Here is a 20,504-nt window from a genome sequence, read left to right as displayed (position 1 = left end):
TAATTGTAGCAAGTGGATTATGTGTGTCAGCTTTATTTGGCAGGAGTTTGGCACGCGCCTCTCCCAGTGTGCACGTCTGTCTCCACATTGGGAGCCTCGCGCCTGTGCGTATGCTCAGGTGAACAGATGGAGGGGGGTGGGGATGTTGCTATATGACGTCAACGGAGACCCAACGCAAGGTGCAACCACGGCAAAACAAAAGTTGACGGATGACTGTACATCCTCTGTCATTTTTTTATTTTATTTATTTTCATTTTCGACGCGTCGTGTTCATCTTCCCAACGCGCGCTGTCCTCACGAGCGTCTTCCGTTTATTTGTGCATCCTCGTGAGATCCTTGGCTCCGGTTGGCTCTCCTGCGCTGTTGGTCACGCGCGCACACGTGCGCATACGCACGCTCGCAGCTGAGCATCACAAGAGAGGCAGAGGCGACGAAAACGCTTTGGACTGGGGAGGGCGACGGGCTTTGACTTTGGATGCTTAGTCACATTTTGCTTTGACCGGAGAGGAAGCGAGGGATGGAGCAGGTGGAGGAGAGACACTGAGCAAAGGGGGTCAAGCGGGAGAAGAATACGGGAAGAAAGAGAGAGGAAAAAAAGAAGAAAAATAGGGGGTACTACCGACATCCGGAGTAGATGATGCTCTTTTGCCGCAGGCCCCGCCATCGTGAAATTGGATACCGACTTGCGGCGGATGGGGTGACCGAGCTTACTGCTCCGCCGGGGAGGTCCCTGCCTTCGGACGCTACCGGGGTGGGAGCTGCCTGTGCCCGGTTCTAAGGAAGGAAGGAGTGGCAAGCGGGAAAATGCAGACGGAGGAGGAGACGGCCGCCGCAGAAGAGCCCATTTTGGAGGAAGGGTCAGGACGAGAGCAGGTAAGGAAGGACATTTTCTGTGTTTGTTGTGTCTCCTTTTTACGCGCTTGTTTATGCGTAGATAGAAAGAGTCCAGTGAGCGTAAAGTTGCGCATATTCTGCCCCTACATGAAGCACCTTGTGTTTGGATGTCATTGCCGCTCGTTCCAAAACAACCTACATGCTTGCACTGTGTAGACCGTGTCGACTCCTCTGGCTTTCATTGATAAAAACATGTCTTTTCTGTTGACGCCAAGAAGTCACGTTTTTTCCTCTTCAAGTCCTTCATGGCTTGGAGGAGCAAGGACACGGAGCGGGACCTTGGCTTTAACATGAATGGGGATGAGGCTGTGGTTTAGGTAAACAGAGAGGGGAGGGAACTCTAAATGCATGACTAGAAATAAATCCACAGTATTGATGTGATGTGTTACTCCTGGGGGGAGCTGGTTTAGTCTTTTACAGTTTATAGTAGAGTATGTCCATCTAGCAGCTGACACCACTGAAATACACTAGAGGGTGACATCACAGTTTAGCAGAACACACACACACACCTTTCAGCCAAAATGACACATACAGTGAATGATGAGAACCACCAAACAGTGTGTATGTTTTCACCAAACACAGGGATTTAGCATTTTATAATAGTAAGATATAACAACGCAGATGTTTTATTTTATGTTTGTCAAATTCCTTTCACCTCCTGAGCAGATACCACTGTCTTCAAACACACCTACCAAGCTGCACATCTACTCCACCTCCTCTGAAGTCCTCCTTCCACTGAAAGTCCTTACCCAGGGAAATGTTATACATCCTGTTCAAAGTTTGGTAAATTTACATTTACATCATAAAGCCATGAACCTGATTCCCTGTACACCACCACACTCCCACATGCAACCTCTCCTCCTAAGCGTTTTACAACCCCCTTCGCTACAACTACAATGCTCTGGGAAACGGCAGCATTTATTCAAACTCATCGTCTCGATAATGAAAACCCAAGAGAAACACAGGAGGCTGTGCATGACAAAACATTACGTAAGTCAGTTGCTTGGAAAAAATAAAAAATCCATGGATAACTAAAGATGTGGGCCACACTGTATTCTTATCATCATATCCAGTTACACGACTCATGATGACAGTACTTTTTTGGAGGACAAGCAGAGTTGTGTATGCATGTAGTGTAATGGCGTATAAGAAAGGGGGTGTACGTTTAAGGAGGAAATTACTCATTTCTATACCAGTGGAGTTTACTTAGTTGTTCTGAGTAGATAGGTGGGCTGTGTTGTGACGTAAACAGTGGCTGGTGTCACACTTAATGGAGAAATAGAAAAAACTAGGTACCAGTTCTGGAGGCTATGAAGTCGGGCCAGGAATTAGCTATCAGCTATTTTCATTGTTGATTTTAATCAGACTATTATTATTGTTTTGGATTACTTGTTCTTCTTCCAGAAAATGCCCATCACAAATTTCCTGAGCTCCAAAAAGCAGCAAGTTGAAAATCCAAAACCAGCAAACCATTTCAATCTGGCAGCCATGAATTCTCTCTCAGCTGAATCAATCGATTCATTGTTTCAGCTCTGACAAGCTTTAAATATCTTACCCGACTGCCTTCAAGAAACTCTTCTTCCTTTTTAATTGACTGTAAGTGATAAGAGGAGTTTTATATCTTAATTATCCAACTACGTTTTAGAACATATATGACTGACCCAACCAAGAAATGGCTAATAAAACTGACAGAAATAAGCATTTGGCACATGGTAATTCAAAGCCCCGGGCACATGATATGTAGAGTAACTAGGCCTGTTAAATGATGCCTTCCACTTTATTCCGCCACTCTCCTCTGTCTTTATCAGCCTGCAGTGCAGTGTAATGCGATGAATTCAGTCTTCATCTGTTCTCTGCCTCCATTACTCTCTCTCTTGTCTTCCCCTCTTGGTCTGCTTCCTGTTTTAGACGCGTCCATCGTGGAGTCTACAGCTTCACCGTTCATCATCAGCGTCACCCTCTCTTCTCACTCAAACATGATCTCACCTAACTTTAGCATTTACAAATGAATTAGAGCCACGTGATTAATATTAAAATTGCATTTGCAGAACAAGTCTGATGTGTGTGTGGGAGACAGCCACAAGTGATGTGATGAAAAGTTTAAAAGTTTAATTAGAATATCAAGAGAAAATAAATGTATCTGACCCTCATTCTGACATAAATAATATGTCTTTAGAGAAAAAAAGAGACACCTTCTGTTATGCAGAGACTTCTTTGAGGCTGGTTTTAAAGATTTACTTTATCTTCACTAGGAAGAAATGGGCTCAGTGTTCAGCTTGCAAAAAATGAAAATTGGATATTGCCAGCCTTATCCTTTTGAAGATGGTGATAGTCAGAAGCATATACAGTCCCCCGCTTGTAATTTTAACTCCAGGGCAACACAACATTTATATAACAATCTACTGTATAACATGAGAACAAAATGCAATATGATAAATATTATAGCTACAGCAGCAGCCAAAAAATCCCTGCCGCTCTGTCACACAGACAAGAATCCTACACAGTTTCTCCATGAATCATTGATAACAACGACAACAAAAAAAGCTCAATTCTGAGCAAGGAATTAGGACTGTCATTTTCTATAGGATGGTGCAAATCTAAAAGGAAGGCAGGCATATATACAAATGTGAACACATTGACACTGTTAATGGAGAATCGAATGCAGTGTGGAGGCAGACTGCAATAAAAGATGATAACAGCAGACTGGCTGCCATCATGAAGCAGGCCAACAATGTGTAGAACAGCCAACAGGATTACTGATGGAGAAATAGTGTTTTTATGAGATAAATAAAAATGTGAGAAGCAGGAGAAGGTGATATGAGACATAGAACACTGTGGCAGATGTTTTCTGTAAAACACTGTTTCTCTAATGTGAATATGTCCGAATAATAAAACACTTGATCTATAGTAAAACATAGACTTACCAAGTTTCCCCCTGTTGGAACCCAAATTCTCAACATCCTTCTAACTATGTAACTTAGGGCCTTATGTACATTATAGTAAACATCTTATATGTATAAGGAATTTGTTTATATCCAGATAGGTTTGAAATATAGTCATTGAATTTTTGGTAAACTTTTCTGATATTGGATTTGAATATAGTCATGATGATCATGTTTGGACATTTATTACACAAAAACCTCTCTGCTCTCACTCAGTTTGCCTCAAAGCTAACTGAAGCTGAAAGAAACTGACTTTGCTACATTTTAATGTAAAAGATAAACTAATAAACTGTAAAGAAAAGTCATAGTTTTACATCTGTTTTCCTTATTAAGGACAATAATACAACCGCACACCTTCTGAATTGAAGTTTCTCTCTTTTACCAAACTAAGATTTGCTTAATTGCTTTGTTAACTCATCATAAAAACACACAGGTCATCTTTGTTTAGTCTTTCTGCTGTTTCAACAATCAAGCAACTCTGGTTTCTTTAAAATAAGTCCTCAGTTCACTGTGTTAGATGTTAAAATGACTGTTTTTGTCAAAGGAGACTCGTGTGGTGGCCTTGAAGAGAACACAGACTATAATTCCCTGTTGGAAAGGACTGTCTGATGGCAAAGTAAAGCAGTGGAAGTATTCTAAATATTGCATACACTTAAACTGATATCCTATTTAGATGAATAAAAAGTTTTTGCTGCTCCCCGGTCCACACCGGTACATTGCTTACCTTCTGTGTCAGTACTCCCGAGGGATATATCAATCAAAATCTGATCTGCCATGCCTACACAGTTTGGAGAAACAGCCTGAACAGCAAAATAAGCTGTTTTTGAGTTAGGTTTTCTAATAGTTTACTCAGATTTTTGTGGATTCTTACAGTAATTGGTTGCTCTACTTTGATATCATTTATGTATTTTTAATATTTCAAGCCACATTACAGAGGCTTTAATCTTTTTCCCTGCTGAATGTAATACACACAGAAAAAAATGATATCTCTTTATGTAAGGTATTTCAAGTACACCAGTTTAATTATACAGCAACTATTTCACACTTGGATGCTCCCTAGAAGTAGAACGTTCTCATACTTGAAATGAATCTAGCTCCTTATTCTAACTTTTTATTGTGCTATTTTTTTCTTCTGGCTTTTATATTACTGTTTTTGTCGTGAGACAAATGTGAAATACTAAAACTGACTATCAGCAAAACTTTGTGCTTTTTGTATTTTAGAAAATACTAATCAGGCGCACGGCAGAATGACGGATCGCGCTGCAGGAGTTGTTTCTGTGGATCTATTTGACTTTATTCCACTGTAAAAGCTTGTCACCATTGACATCTACAATAATGTAATTGATATGTATTCAAGCCGACTGCTGCTTTCATTTATAAATAGCTGACCTACACCTTCCCTGCTGATTATGATTTGTGGATAATTAGTCTCAATAGACGACACTCTAAAACTAATATCTTTCATTGTGAGGAGTATTACTTTAGCTCAGCGAGTGCACAATGACACATTTTATTTCCTAACACACCAGGTGCTAATGATTTATTTGTTGTTGTAGCAGAGGTAGTGGAAACCTGACATCCTAAATGACTCTCTCCACTTGTGTTGAAATGACACATCATTTTTAACAGTGCACTGCAGGCTTCAACAGCACTTTTTCCCCATCCTCACTTCCTCACTTCATTTGCCACCCACATGCAAGGATTGCTAATTATAGCTGCTCCAGTCACACCTAACCAGCTGAATCAGTATGAGCAGAGACAGAAGGAGAGGGAGCAATGCACGTTTTTTTACTAGACACCTAATAAAAGGAGAGATTTGTAAAGAACCTCTCTGCCAAGTGCACAGGTGTTGACTTTTTTCAATAAAATACAAGGTACACTTTTCTTTTCTAGTTGGGATAGATCAGAAAGTCACACAAGTCAAGTACGACCTGTGCACACATAAATACAAAGAGCCAGTAACTAAATATGTGGCAGAGTTGCACACATTACCATATTACAGCAAATGCTACAAGACCAGATTATAGAACAATGATTGAATTCAGAGACATTTACTGGCTGAAGCAAATCCTATTAATGAAAAAGCCCTGTCAATTTCAGTTTCTGTAGAGGCAGGAAATAACTACAGTACAGTACGCAGAGGATCTTAAAAAATCCAAGCACTGCTCTGAAATGTTTCTTTGAAAACAAAAGTCTGTGATGTGTGACTAAAAAAAGCAAAACAAACCAACCTGTGGTCAAGGTTTCAAGTCAGCTATGTGGGCTGCTGTCTCTAGAGACTGTGGATGCTAAGGAATATATATATAATATAGAGACAATATGTCAAAGTATCAATGTTTTCAGCACAGCAAAATGTTGTCAGATAATGATGTTCTAAGCACCAGCACTGAATTTAAGGCATTACTGAAAGATTAATGAAGAATTTGTAATGTAAGTACCATCCTGAATCATCCCTCTTCAAAAGGGCTTGCAAGGAAGGCGGTCCAAACTTTCTGCATGAAAAAAATGAAAGCTGACACCCTTTCAGGCGAGGCTATACAGATTTCTTTTCAGAATGATTTCAAGGAGAGTGAGCTTTGGCTTTGATCCGTTCCAGCCTGACACAAGAGCCAAGGCTCAACACAGGCAGCTAAAACTGCAAGAGGATCATGACACAACCAAAAATCTGCATCGGTTTTGCACTAGGAAGTGTTTTGTTCTCTGGAAACTATGAATCACGAGTTTACTAATACAGTTCCCCTGTATTAAATCCAGGTCACCCCTCAGGAAGGAGACCCAGGAATGGACAGTAGAGACTAAGGGGACTTTCTCCTCGCTCTTGTTCCTGAAACTAGGTGGAAACAATATGAGAAAAAGCCTTGCATTGCATGTGGAAGTTGTGTCGTAACATAACGTTGCTCTGGACATCCATTTTCAACCTTTTAAAAAGCCCTCTGTGTGTTACAAAGTAATTTGCTCTATTCTCAGTTTGTTTCTGGGGAAGATTGTTTCAGGTAAGTCATGTCCTTGAAGTAAGGCACATACGTTTGTTAGCAGCCGCTTTCAACGCTGTTAAAGCAATTACTTTTCTTCCCCGGACAATTGGTAGGCGCTGAGATCTTCCATCAATTGGTATCAAGAGACTACTAGCGGGATGACCTGAACAAGACTCGTTTCTAATAATGCACCAAGAGAAACCTTAGTTTTGGCTGCCTGTTAAAGCTTCAACATTAAACCAAGTTAAAGCTCCAGTGTGTAATATTTAGGACGATCTAATTGAATATAATATTCACAAGTATTTTTCATTTGTGCATAATTACCTGAAAATAAGAACCATTGTGTTTTTGTTGCCTTAAAATGAACTCTTTATGGAAGGAGAGGATGAGGCATGGGAGAGTATTCATTTGGTTCCGATCTGCAACCCCACAGCTAGGGGGCACTAAACCCTACACACCAGACCTTTTAATATGTGTCAAGATATATTGACAATTGAGAACAATTAGGAATGCACAGTGCTGAATCGCCGGGTGTGATTGGTGCTAAACAGATCTTATTAAGCAGACTGTGTATTGGCCATGACATGACCAATCTACGACAGCAGAACACTGGTCTGTCCTTGGTATAGGGGAGGTACCCTGAATTAAGTAATCCTAACACTAACCCTATCCCTAACCCAGAACTGGTATTGATGAAAAATGTTGGACTTGGCACTTGTACTGGGCATCTCTGAGAAAAATAATTACAAACAAACAATGTGTTGGTGGGAGCTCCTGCTCAAAAAGAGAGTTTTTCTTGAAAAGCTCAAAATGCATGCAATACTGAACTCTTGATTATGCTCTATGTGCACATTGGTACTGGATGTGGAACACCATCCCCATCAGATACTATGTGATAATCAAAATTACTGCTCCATCTCATATCTAGCAAAGTCCTATTACGGTAAACTGCCGGCACTTATATTTCCTTGTATACTACATCGGAAAAACATAACACTGGACTTTACTTTGTGGTATCTCATTAAGCCCACAAGTTTTTGAGCACTGCCTGTAAACCAAACGAAGCCTGTAACTAGTCAAGTTGAATGTGTAAAAAGCATCTCCTGGCTCTGTCTCAGAGCATTTTAGCAGGTGTGGTCTTTACTTGTGGGAGGCAGAACTGCTCATACTGACAAATAATGATTGGCATAAATGCATACAGGAATAATTTGACTCCCGTCTTGGGGCTGATTTTCCTCTAACAGAGTGGCTGCAGAGGCTTGATGAAAAATGCCAGCCAAGACCTGTGCAGGTTATTCTTATTTTTCTTTCTATTATTGCTAGAATATTTTCTTTTTTAGCCACATTTATCCGTATAAAGTAAGAAGACAGGAGAGAATTGGAGCCAGGAAGACAAAATGAGATTGAGAGAGGGAGGGTTAGAGGAGAAGGAGAAGGTTGGGTTTTGGCAGCGGGGTCCCCTGGAGAAAGGTGCAGTCTGTCACTGTTGCCATCTCTTTAGTCCCCTCCTCTCATTTTGCTTCCTTTCATACTTGCATTCATGAAAAGTTCATGACCGTTTCTCTGTCTCTCTCACGCTCTTCATCCCCCCTCTCCCTCTCTCTGTGTCTCTCTCTACACTACACTTTTAGCCCAATCAATCCACTTAGAGACAGACTTTCAGAGAGGATGTAACAGAGAGGAGACATGTGGGTGAGGACGAGACTTAGGTAGGGATCGGAGAGTAAATGCTTAGAAGGTGGGAGGGAAGATTCGGGGAAGGAGGGGGAAAAAAAAGATTACATAAAGAAAGGAAGGCGGATGTGGACAGAAAAGGCAGACAGAAGGCAAACAATATGATATTGAATTGTGAATCATAATTTTCACGTCTGTTTAAAGTATCTAACCTATTTTCGGATCCCTAAGTGTGCAGTGTTTGGTTTTAGGGCTTTTGCAGAGAGATGTTGGACTGATGGAGCGTGGGTGCCCTTCACTCTTCTGTTCACTCACTACTTGCCCTTGACGTACAGCAGGAGTAAAAAAAAGAAAGGCAGTGTGTGCGCCAGCCAAATATGCTAGTGGATAGCAAATTGTGGCTGCACTGAAGGAGTGAACGATAAAGAGAGAGGGAGGGGGAGGTGTGCTGACAGGACAGGCAGACTTGGCTGTGAGGAGAGGACACTGGTGTCATCCCATCTTTTTTTTTGTCATCTGCTCTGTTGCTCTTTTGCCTTGACGCATTCAGCGCGAGGCCTAGACACAAATACATTCCATGTGAAACAGTACAGGTGTGTGCAAACTCTCTCTATTTTGTATGTTTCTATGACATACGACACACACCCTTTTTTTTTTTTTTTTTTTAGCACAACCCCTCTCTCTTTCTCCCCGCTCTCTATCCCTCCCTCGTTCACACACACACACACACAAATCCTAGCGGCGGCGATGTACGCTGCTGATGTTTGAGTGGAGTCAGTTAGCTAGAGAACAGTCTAGAAGCATCGCTCTCATCTAAATTATTCACATACACTCCGCTGGCTGCATTACAACGCTGAGAACGTGCATGCCGGCGTGCACGTGGATCGAGAGAGAAGAGGGGCACATTAGACCATCTATGTTTTTGTATCTAATGCATATGTGTGTGTGTGTGTGTGTGTGTGTGTGTGTGTGTGTGTGTGTGTGTGTGTGTGTGTGTGTTTTGAGTGCACTGTAATATGATGTCTTTCACAGTGCAAGTGAGGCTGTGTCAAAGTGTGCACTTGTGTGTGTGTGTGTGTGTGTGTCTGAGCACATAGCACTTATGCTATGATGGGTAAGGGGTGGTGTAATGTGTTGCTTTGATCAAACCTCAGCTTACACGCTTGCTCTGAAATACGACACTGTTTACCAAACAGGACAATTATGATTATTAAAATGTCACCGGGGAGTGAGGTGGGGGTGGCGGAGGGGTCACCAGGTTCACAAAATCAGGACAGCATTTTCTATTACAGCCACAGCTGCAATCATTTTCACCTGTCAGACGTTATTAAACATTAACGTCGTGAAGCATACTGTATTATTCATCATAATCTGTGACTGTCGACATGAGAACCTCGGCTCAGACTGGTTTCATCAAATTTGTGCTTTAACGTTGTTAAAGGGGAGCTATTGTGATTTTATTTTTATTTTTTTTGGTCACATACATGTATAATGTCACAGTGTTTGGATGCCCACATTAATCATGGTCAAAGATTTTTAATAATCCATGTGAGCAGAAGGGACTGCTGTTTCAAACATTTTTTGTCCTTGAAATTGAAATAACTTGTACCCAAGTAACCCAAACAGTATTATTCAAATAGGGGCAGACGCTCAAAATGTACTAAACGAGTACTCCAGGGATTTAATATTGCACTTCCATAAGTATGGGGACAGAGGTGGTGCTAGCAGCTCTGTGACTCTGTACTGAAATACAGTGATGCTTTGAGCTAAATGCTAACATGAGCTCACCATGACAGTGCACATTATATAATTTTGTTTTTACAGTGTTTAACATCTTAGTTTAGCAGCTAACATTTACTAATAGGCACCAAATACAAAAGTACAGCTGAGGATGATGGGAAAGTATTTAGTCATAAATCAACGTATTGGACAAGTTGAAATTTTAACCCAACGATGGCACGAGAGGAAAAGTCAGGCAATCACCAAAGTCATTAAGATCACATTTGGTGTACAATATTAAGACAATCTGGACCAAGGTAGTGGGGTGTCTAAAATTCAAGAAAGTATGAATTAAACACCAGATCCTACAAGTCCCATAATGCAACTCAGTAGCTTTTTGTTCTGTGGCTGGGAGAGTGTATCCCCAGTTAAAAGTTGAAAGGTCAAGTTGTCAAGTCTCATTAGTGGTGTGTTTAGTCCTCTACGATGAATTTAAATAAGACAAATGCCTCCCTCAGCAGCATCTTTACATTTACTCTCTCCTTTCTCTGCGTCCCCACAGCAAAGGCCAGTCCAGCAGTCTCTGGCCTCCTCCCTGTGTCGGGAGTCCCATTGGAAGTGCCTTCTCCTGACCCTCCTCATGTACGGCTGCTTTGCCACGCTGGCCTGGTGCGCTCTCTGTCGTGTACCCGTTCTCGGCTCCTCCATAACTCTCGGTGCTGACGAAGACGCCACCTCTGCTGCCTACTACAATGAGATCGGGTACTTGGAGAGTCCGTGCTCTAGCGGCTACGTCTACATCCCCCTGGCCTTCCTGGCACTGCTGTATGTGGTTTACTTGGTGGAGTGTTGGCACTGCTTCTCAAAGACGGCAATGTTGGCTCATGCTGAATTCCAGGTATGTGTGAAAATCAGTAGTTTAGTTAGCTTGAGAACACATTTAAACCCAACAGAGTGGAGAGTTTACTGCTGCAATGGGAGTCTAGAAATGGGCCTTTGACCTTGAACTACACAGCAGAATCTGTTTACTCACTGAAACATGTTTAGTATGGTAGTATCAGCAAAATGTCTACAATACAGATAAATAAAATGATGCTGTAGTGAACAGTTGCTGTTCAGAAATATGGCATAATTAGTACCCTGAGCAGTCCTGTGAAATAATAAATAATATTTCACAAGAAGAGAACGTTCTTCTATTCTCAATTTCTTTGTATATTTGCCCACTCGCATTGAAATGAGGTGACCTAGGGGCACCAGTCTATCTTTTGTCTATCCTGCTCTGCTCCATCTATCATCATGCATTCCAGGAACACATTGCTCCAAGTGCTAAGTGTTCTTCTTCGCTCTTCTGCCACTGCCAAAAAGAAAATGTATTTCACGCTAGTCCAGACTCTCAGGGGCACATGCACATATTCTAGGATTAAGATGTCTCTGAATAGGCTCTAAAAAACAAATGATAAGACCATAAACAAACTGTGGCAGGACCTGACTCGCACCACACTGCACAGACCTAACTATGCTGGGAAAACAATAGCAACTTAATTGTTTGTTTCTGTTTGTACCACGATTGCAAGACCTTTTTTTTTTTTTAGATTGTTCGTCATCCTCATTTTTAACTGGTTTGTTTAGTAGGAAATCTTTACAAAAGAAGCTGCGGAGCATCTAAATGTGATATTAATTAAGTGATTATTTGTTCATTCTTCGACGCAGGAAGTGTATGAGCGTGTTCAAAGACTCCAGCAGGCCACACCCTGCATTTGGTGGAAGGCCATCAGCTATCACTATGTGAGGAGGACCAGACAGGTGACAAGATACCGCAACGGAGACGCGTATACGACCACCCAGGTGAGGAGAACTCTACCTAACGCACATACTGTAACATCGCTCACGTTCACTCGTTCATTGATAATAGCCTCACTGTAAAACATGAGTTGTAATTTTGTTAGGTAACTGCTATGCAAATCTTAATTTCTCCTATAGTGAAATATTGTGGGGCTGTGTGCTAACAGCTGTGTGCAGTAAGAAAAATATCATTCTATTTAGTAACCATGCCTTATTGATGAAGGTTAAAATATCTTCCCAGTAACTCCATTCTTCCTTTCTTAAACTTACGATCTGTCTTCTTTCCTCCTCCTTCTCCCCCCAAATACCCTCCATTAAACTATTTCCCTCCATCTATGCCCTGCACCTTTCTTCCTCAGGTCTACCATGAACGGGTGAACACTCACGCTTCCAGTTCAGAGTTCGACTACGCCCGCTATGGTGTCAAAGACGTATCAAAGGAACTGCTGGACCTGCAACTGCACCCCGCCGTTCGCCTCCGTTTCACCAAGTGTTTCAGGTTAGACACCACCCACGACTGGTCCGAAGACATGGTGGAGAAGGTTGATCTTAAGATTATTGTTTTTTTTTAAATCAGTTATTGACAAATGTTTCTGCTTTTTTAGCTTTTCCAGTGCACGTGCTGAAGCTGCCTACCTCACCCAGGTAAGAAGTGGTTAAAATAACGACATATTTATTACTGTTCATTCTGTTCTAAGAGGGCTGCAACTTGATTTCTATTCTGTTAAAGTTAATTAATTGATTGTTTTATTAAGAAAATAATTCCAGGCCTCCTTAGCTGTAGCGGTTACGCCTGTCAAGCTTTCCAGTCCCTGCGAATATGCAGTTTACAGTGATGACAGATGGCAGATTTATCACTCAGATGTCTTAGCAGGCAAAAGCAGGCTTCTAATTTCGAGCCAGCAATATTGATTTATGCTGTCTGAAATGACAGCTGTCATTAGAAGATTGAACTGTAGCTATCTAATTCGGTTTGTTGACGCCGTCTCCAGCTGACTTTTTAATGTTTACTCTTGAGAACTCTTGAAGACGGTCCTTGTTGTACACTTGATGGCATTCAAAAAGTTAGTGTTCCACCCTGTGGGGTAAAAACACACTGAAAGATAAAGAAATGCTTCTTGGTCACACAGCTAATGTGTTCTATTCTCTTCCTGTCGTTCCAAGCGAGCGCGATTCTTCGGGGAGAATGAGGGGCTTGACGACTACATGGAGGCCAGGGAAGGGATGCACTTGAAGAACGTGGATTTCCGTGAACACATCCTGGCGTTCCCAGATCCCGCGCACCAGCCGTGGTTTTCTAGGCACAGGGTGTTCTGGCTGGCTTCTGCTTTCCTCCTGTCATGGCCGCTGCGTGTCGTGTCAGAATATCGCACAGCGTATGTCCACTACCACGTGGAAAAGCTGTTTGGGGAGGACGAGGATGGTGGCGGAGGAGGTGGCGGAGGAGGGCCAGGTGGAAGAGGGGATGGGGTTGAAGGAGGGACTGAGAATGGAATCCACCCAGGAGGAATTGCGGTTGGAATTGGTCTAAATGGGACGAGTTACAGAGCCATCTCTCGGGTCAACACGGTGGACATGACAGAATTGGAGTGGCACATCCGCTGTAACCAACAGATGGTGCCAAGCTACTCTGAAGCTCTCCTTATGGACATGGACACAAGTGGGGGGTCAAACCCTACCGCCTCTACGCCCATCTCTGGGCCCCCGTGCACCACCCCCAGCCAAGGGACCAACCCGCCTCCTCTTACTCTGCCTGTGGTGTTCAACTCGGCTTACCTCCTCCAGAGCTGCCCCCGATGTCGGAGGACCACGTCAAGTTCAAGTCTGCCCTCCAGGCTACGGGCCCCAATGGGAACCACAGCCCTCCTGAACGCTACCGTGGCAGGGATCAGGGCAGCAGGGCAGGGAAGTGGGGGCATAGGAGGAAGGTTGGTGCTCAGTCGGAGCGGATTCTCTCTAGGGAGACTTGGCGGAGGGCGCCAGAACAGCCTGTTTCATTCAAGAAGCATGGGAGGAGGACTGGGAGGGAGTAGAGAAGATGGAGGAGGGAGTGGAGGCGGAGGAGGAGGAGGAGGAGGGGGAGGTGGAGGAAGTGGGGGAGGTAGTAGTGGAGGAGGAGGAGGAGGAGGAGGCGGCGGAGGATTCCTTGGGTTAGGTTCTAGACAGGACAACGAGGAGACCAGAGGAGTTCTAGAAGGAGAAGGGGATGACGACGAGGAAGAGGAACAGGAGGAGGAGGTGAGAAGAAGAGGAGGCAGAGAGAGGGACGAAGAAGCAGAGCCAGACAGTGGAGGGGGAAGCGAGGTGAGGGAGAGCGAGGGGGGAGGGAGGGATCGTCCTCCATCTTACCAGGACGCATTCTTCTTCCCCGTCCTCATTATACACGGAGAGGAGAGCTGCCATGCTGGAGACGACATGTGACATTCGGAAAAAATAAACACGTGAAGAGCAAGAAAGTATGGGCAGAGGCCGAGGGAGATGAAAGAAGGCACTGAACAGAAAGAAAAGAGTGGAGCAGACATGAAGTGGGTGAGAGAAAATGAGATTTGAAATGAGAACAGAATGAGGTTGAAAGAAAAGAGTTGGTTGATGACATACCAGCCACAGGAAAAGAAGGAGGGATTCAGTCAGAACAAAACATGAGAGGTAAGAACAGCTTCACCAAGGAAAGAGGAGAGGGAGAGAAGTGGCTGCAAGATAATAGAGAGTCTGAGTAGAGGCAAGAAAATCCTTGCAATCGTAGACTTTGCTACACAGAAATTGAGAGGGATACTTGGGAAGAATGAGGACTGAAAAGTTTGTCAGATATATCTATGCAAGAGCGGGAGTGGGAGGCGTACCAAGTCTAAAATTAGAAAGTTGGAGAGCAGTGGAAAGACTGTGAAACCAGCTGAGAGGTAGTGGGTATTTTTTTTCAAAGGGTATTTTGAATGCTTGAAGCTTCAGTTTTGCTAAAAAAAAATAAATAAAAAATCAAAATACATAGAGCCAGACAAAAAAATATGGCTCATTCTCAGAGAGGAGAAACAAATCCTAAATATTTCAAACGAGGGAGAACTCAGGGGGGGATCACAGAGGATTACAAAATGCAACGTAGAGAAGAAGAGGGAGAGAAACGACGACGTGCTTTTGGCAAAAATAAAATGTGAATCCATGCAGATTCTTAAAAGATACAAACAAGAATGATCAAAATGATCAACTCAAGAGGAGGAGAAAAAAAAGATGAAGGACTTAACACGCTCCGAGCAGCAATCCTGACCTTGAATCTAATCAGAAAATCGAAATAACACTAAAAAAAAAGTTCCATAGTATTTAAGCACATGTACCGGTGACAAACAAGCTCTTTTAGGATTTACCGTACAACAAAGCTGGCGACTGAAACAGTACAATAAAAGAGGAGAGCCATTGATTTTCATGCCATCTTACTCCTCACTTCCCCATTAGCTTCCTCACCACTCTCTATCCATTATCGATATGGAGCGCAATAGAAAAAACCCCTCCATAGACAGAGCAGTGATTGCTTCATCTACTTCTCAGCTCCGCCCTGCTGATCTTTTCTCATGCTCCCGTCTTCTCTCCTGCCTCCATTTTGTCACTTCCACCGTCCTCCTTCGTCCCCTCCCTGCACTGAAAAGTTACGAGTGCAGAGGCGCAAGTCTGAGCAACACATCCAATTAGCTTTTTATAACGCTGCAACGTTTTTTTCCCGCAATTAGCACATGTTGTAATAAATGCATCCATCATTAACCTGCCCTCGTCTTTCCCCCTGCCATCTTCTCTCCTCTGCTCCACCCTTTCCTCTTTCTTTTTTTTTTTTTTTTAAAGCGGTGGTTATGTGATACACCTCTCTCTGCTCCTGGAAGTGCTTAGATCAGATTTCATCTCAGCTCACTCCACATATCACATCTCCCGTAAGCCAAGATCAGATTTTATTAACCAGATATTTCCCACTTATATGACGTTTTTGATGACCTTTCGCAGTTTTATGTCCGTATATATATTCAGAATGAGATTTGAACAAATTATGTGGCTACTTTTGACGAGTTGTGAATTAACCCAACAAGTAGAGGAACAAAAGATGTCGACAAAATTGGACTTTATAGATCGAAAGGTTGCCAATGCAAGGTGTGAGAGCGAAATGTTCGGTTAATTTCCACCAGTTATGTCTGTGTAGTCGAGCTCTACTTTTAAACATTTGTACCCGAAGATAGGCTTGTGCAATATAAAGGGAAAAAAAAATACAATAACCAGTAAACCTTCCTCCAATATCAATGTACTATATATCACACTACTGTATGTGTTTAGGCATGAAAAATCACCTCTTTATCTCATTTATGTCCATAATATTGGACTGCATGGGAAGTAAAACTCGAGCTGTCAAGCTCAGCTGATTACAAAAAAAAAAGAATAAATCAGACTTTTAATTGCTTTGTATTTTTAGTGCAGGCGATAAAATTGCTGATGAGAATTTATAATATTAAAAACAATATCAACAATATGATCACAACGCCCAGCCCTGTGGTTTAGAGAAAAAAAAAAAAAAGTTTGGCCAGATTGTGCCGTGCTGCTACCTCCTCCTCTTGAAGAATCACCTGCGAATAAAGTTAACAATGCTCTCTGAAACATCGCTGCATTGTAAAAATGTGTCGCTGGCATAGAGGCGCATGTGACTTGACAACAGCTATTGTGCAGGAGCTACTAATAGCCATGTGGCAACTATGTCCGCCATCGGCAAAAAGCAGTGATCCATGGTCAATCAACAGAAATTTAGATACTTTAGATGCATGTAGACAAGGGCGCAGAAAAGAATCCAAATGGATTAACTCTGTCCTATTTTCTGAGGTCGTATGTTCAAGTCCAGGGAGAGGCAATTGGCACACACACAACACAACCATCAATGCTGATGCATATATTTTACAAAGCACACTAGACCTGCTACAGTAGCAAGAAGCTATAAGAGTAGTTAGATGAACATTTCTTAACCTTCCCCCGCACAGTGCCCTTCAAAGGTCACTTCAGCCACTTGTGATGTCGGAAGGGTCTCCCTCGATCTCTATCTGCTTACTTACGGACACGATACTGAAAAGCACACTGAAAGAATAAGAGAAATCGAGCAAAAGCTGACGATGCTTGGTATACTTCATAAACCATGACGGACATGTTGGTGAATAAACAAGGATACTGTAACAACAAACGTTCAACCTGGATTCAGCAGGAGACAGCAGGCACCGTTCTTTCAATGAAACTTTCTGGAAAGATAAAGTAGAGCATGAGTGTTGACCTGGTTTGGTGTACTGGACACACACACACACACACACACACAGTCACACGCTCTGACACACATTCACACAGACACTGATTCTGGCTCACGGATGTGCGGTAGCTTTGGGGGACATCAAGCTGAACTGGGCACGAGGAAACTGAAACGGACAAAATAATCAATGGAAGAATACCTGACAGAGAATAAAACAGCTGCAAGGACAAGTGTTTCTATTTGACTGAAGAACTGGAAAATGACAAAGACTTGGGATGGGAAACGGAATGAGAATGTGAGATTAAAAGACAATTATTTTTACAGCTATTTATCATTATCTCAGTCTCTTGACTTGTAGATAAAAGTGTCTCCATTAATGTCCCTTAAAAAAAAAAAAGCACTAAAAAGCACTGACCACACTTCTGATTTAATTTGATTTAACTGCAAGATGTTACTTTCACACACTCAGTTTTCTTTTCTTTTTATTGTAATAATATTTGTGTTCATGTTGTTGAGCTAGGTGAATTGGAAATCACAAGTAGTGAGCTCCAATTTAAGAATCGGACTGCTTTAACATTTCTATCTGAATACTTTGCCACCACCAAACTACAACTTCCGTCTGTAATTTACTACTTTTATATCATCTGCATACTTGAGTAGACATTATTTCAGGTTGTTTAAGTGATGTCTAAAATCCAAATGCCTTTGTAAGCTTTAGACATTTCTCATGTCTTAGTTTGTTTTTTTATTTCATTTTTTATTTTTGTAAAACGGACAATGCTCTTTGCTTCCCAATGAGCTCGGGTTGGTGAGCCTCCGGCTCCGAATTGCATAGGGTGCTTGGACCCAGTTATACTTGCTCGCAAGGCTAGTTTATTTATTTATTTTGAACAGACGCAGTGTATTTCACTCATATGTGTTGTGACTGGATATTTATACGGTGTTTTATTATCTCAGAGTGTGTCAAAAGTGTGTCCACAGCCGCTTCAGGTGTGCCAAGAGAACTTTGTGCCCATGATGTCTTACACAAACACACACACTCATGCGCGCTTGCATGTTTAGTCAGAGCAGTAAAGCAGCCATTATAACAGCTTATTTTAGACTAGAGTGACATTAATCCAATACCTGTAATAGACCCACACATGCGCGTACACACACACTGAAAGCATGGAACTGTCCTGCTATGATGCCTTTGTGTCCGACGTTGCCAACATTTTTGCTCAGGATTTCAGTTATCGCTGCGTTCCTGTGTCAACACAAGCTCTCTGTCACACAAAAAGAACCCATTAACATGCCAAAGCAAAACAATAAAAACAAAAAAAATAATAACAAGAAAGGAAAAAGAAAATACCTGTGCTTACACACATGCACATCGACATTAGCAGCTGGTACAGGTGGCAGAACGTTCACACAACGTGCAATAGTATGTTTTGTGCTGGTGAACTGAATGTCAAACATTTACACAAGATGACAGGGTGGATTTACTCAGGAGCAAAAATAACAGGCACCTATCAAGTGATATAAATGCACAATTTTGTTTGTCGCAAATGTATGTAATTTATTTTGTACACTGACTGAATGACTGGAGGTGCAGCTCATGTGTAAATTCACCCTAATACTTGTGGCATGTTTGTTTTAAACCTGGCAAACTGGGTTTTTGTCCACTAGGTGGCAGCAAAGCCTTATTTGTTGAGACAACACAGAGCCGTGTGATGCTGCGTTTGGAGGGTAAACCAACAGTGAATCAGACAGGGTAGAAAACAGCTGCTGTCCAGCTCTCCGTGGGCTGACACTTACGCATGTTCCACAGACAGTGATGTCTAACCAGGTAATTTGTCTTTGGCAGCTGATTTTAAAAAAGCATCTGCTTACAACATTGCAAAGGTGCAACAAACCTGAAGGTTTAAACCTGCAGAGATCAGCGCATTCCTACGTGATTGTGCATTTATCTTCTAAACCTCCACTGATGTTCATATTTGACTTTAACTGTGACTGAATGTCTTCCAAAGCAATATTGCCCATATCCCCCGCTTTGTGGCCAGACTTGTATATGTTGCTAAGCAGCTTTTCTGAACTTATAACCACAAGCAATGGGAACATCAGTCACTGAAATGACAGCACTGTTAGATAAAGGCAATTTGTGACTGAGCCTCCATTACCGACTGCATAACTCATTGTCTGGCTGCGTTTCTGATCAGCATTTAAGACCACTCTAAAAATACACATCTGTTTTCTTGTGCCCAAGGTTTAGCCCACGTGCCGTTTGGTTGTTTTGCGTGAGCAGAAAAAATTCTGCTCTTGTTTTCCACCGTTTTATCAACATCGTCACTTGATTATCTTATAAGATGCTCTAGCAATTACGACCGATGTATTGTTGTCAATACTGTTACTGTTTCTCTTGTGGTCATGGGGTGAGTGGAGTAGTCATATAAAGTTTGTCAAACACTGTAAAAAGGGAGGGGGGGAAAAAACATGTTAAGAATTGGTTTGACTTGAAATTACATGAATTCCAGCTGCATTTTCTGTTTTCAGTTTCAGAAACACTTGGTTAGTCTAATGTGAATACTACAAACTATCAGGTAACCCACAGAAATCTGTGATCGTTGAGAATGATTCACACACTTATCGTAGCACATTGGACTATCCAAACAAAGTCAAACTGCAGTAACTGCAGACCAAAAAAAAAAAAAAGAAAACGAAATTCAGGGTATTCTTTTGACCTCTGACCTCAGACACTAATGTGAATTTGTGTGCATTGATAAGTCTCCCTCTGAGCTCAAAGAAGAGCAGTAAAGATTTCTGTCTGTTCGTATCCACAGACATGTTTTTGCTGCTCTTTTAATAATGAATGAATAATTTAAAAAAAAGCAGTTTTCCATTGTGCAAAAACTGTACTGTACCTGTACTGAGCCTTGTATCCATGTGATACAGTGTCACCGCCCTTTGTTTTTGCACTGGAATAATAATAAACACGTGTGTGTTGTTGTCACATATCCTTCATGCAACAACATTATCACAACGTGGAGTGGAGGCTAATTTTGTGATCAGATTATCGTTCAAACGTCATGATTAGTGTTGCTTAAATATCCACTGTGTCACCTGATTGTTAGTTGAGTATCATTATTGGACAATAAAGCTACAATTATATGAAATCCTGACTTAGCATGTCAGTGCAGCCCGCCCTCTCCCCTCTGCTGTCTCACT

The 20,504-nt window shown here is 42.1% G+C and overlaps 1 protein-coding gene across 1 annotated transcript; it reads left to right on the top strand.

Annotated features, from left to right (window-relative positions):
- The first annotated feature begins 29 nt into the window (after positions 1–29).
- LOC104937771 (transmembrane protein 151B) lies at positions 30–19,580 on the top strand. Its single transcript, XM_019255620.2, has 7 exons — positions 30–873; positions 10,767–11,102; positions 11,915–12,049; positions 12,406–12,545; positions 12,652–12,691; positions 13,211–14,096; positions 19,546–19,580. Exons 1-7 carry the CDS (start codon positions 805–807, stop codon positions 19,578–19,580), a joined length of 1,641 nt encoding a protein of 546 aa, XP_019111165.1. The 5' UTR covers positions 30–804.
- The last annotated feature ends 924 nt before the right edge of the window (positions 19,581–20,504 follow it).

The sequence above is a fragment of the Larimichthys crocea genome, chromosome III (assembly GCF_000972845.2).
Source record: "Larimichthys crocea isolate SSNF chromosome III, L_crocea_2.0, whole genome shotgun sequence".
Lineage (NCBI taxonomy): Eukaryota > Metazoa > Chordata > Actinopteri > Sciaenidae > Larimichthys > Larimichthys crocea.
The sequence above is the reverse complement of the archived record's forward strand: the minus strand, read 5'-3'. Positions and strand labels throughout refer to the sequence as shown.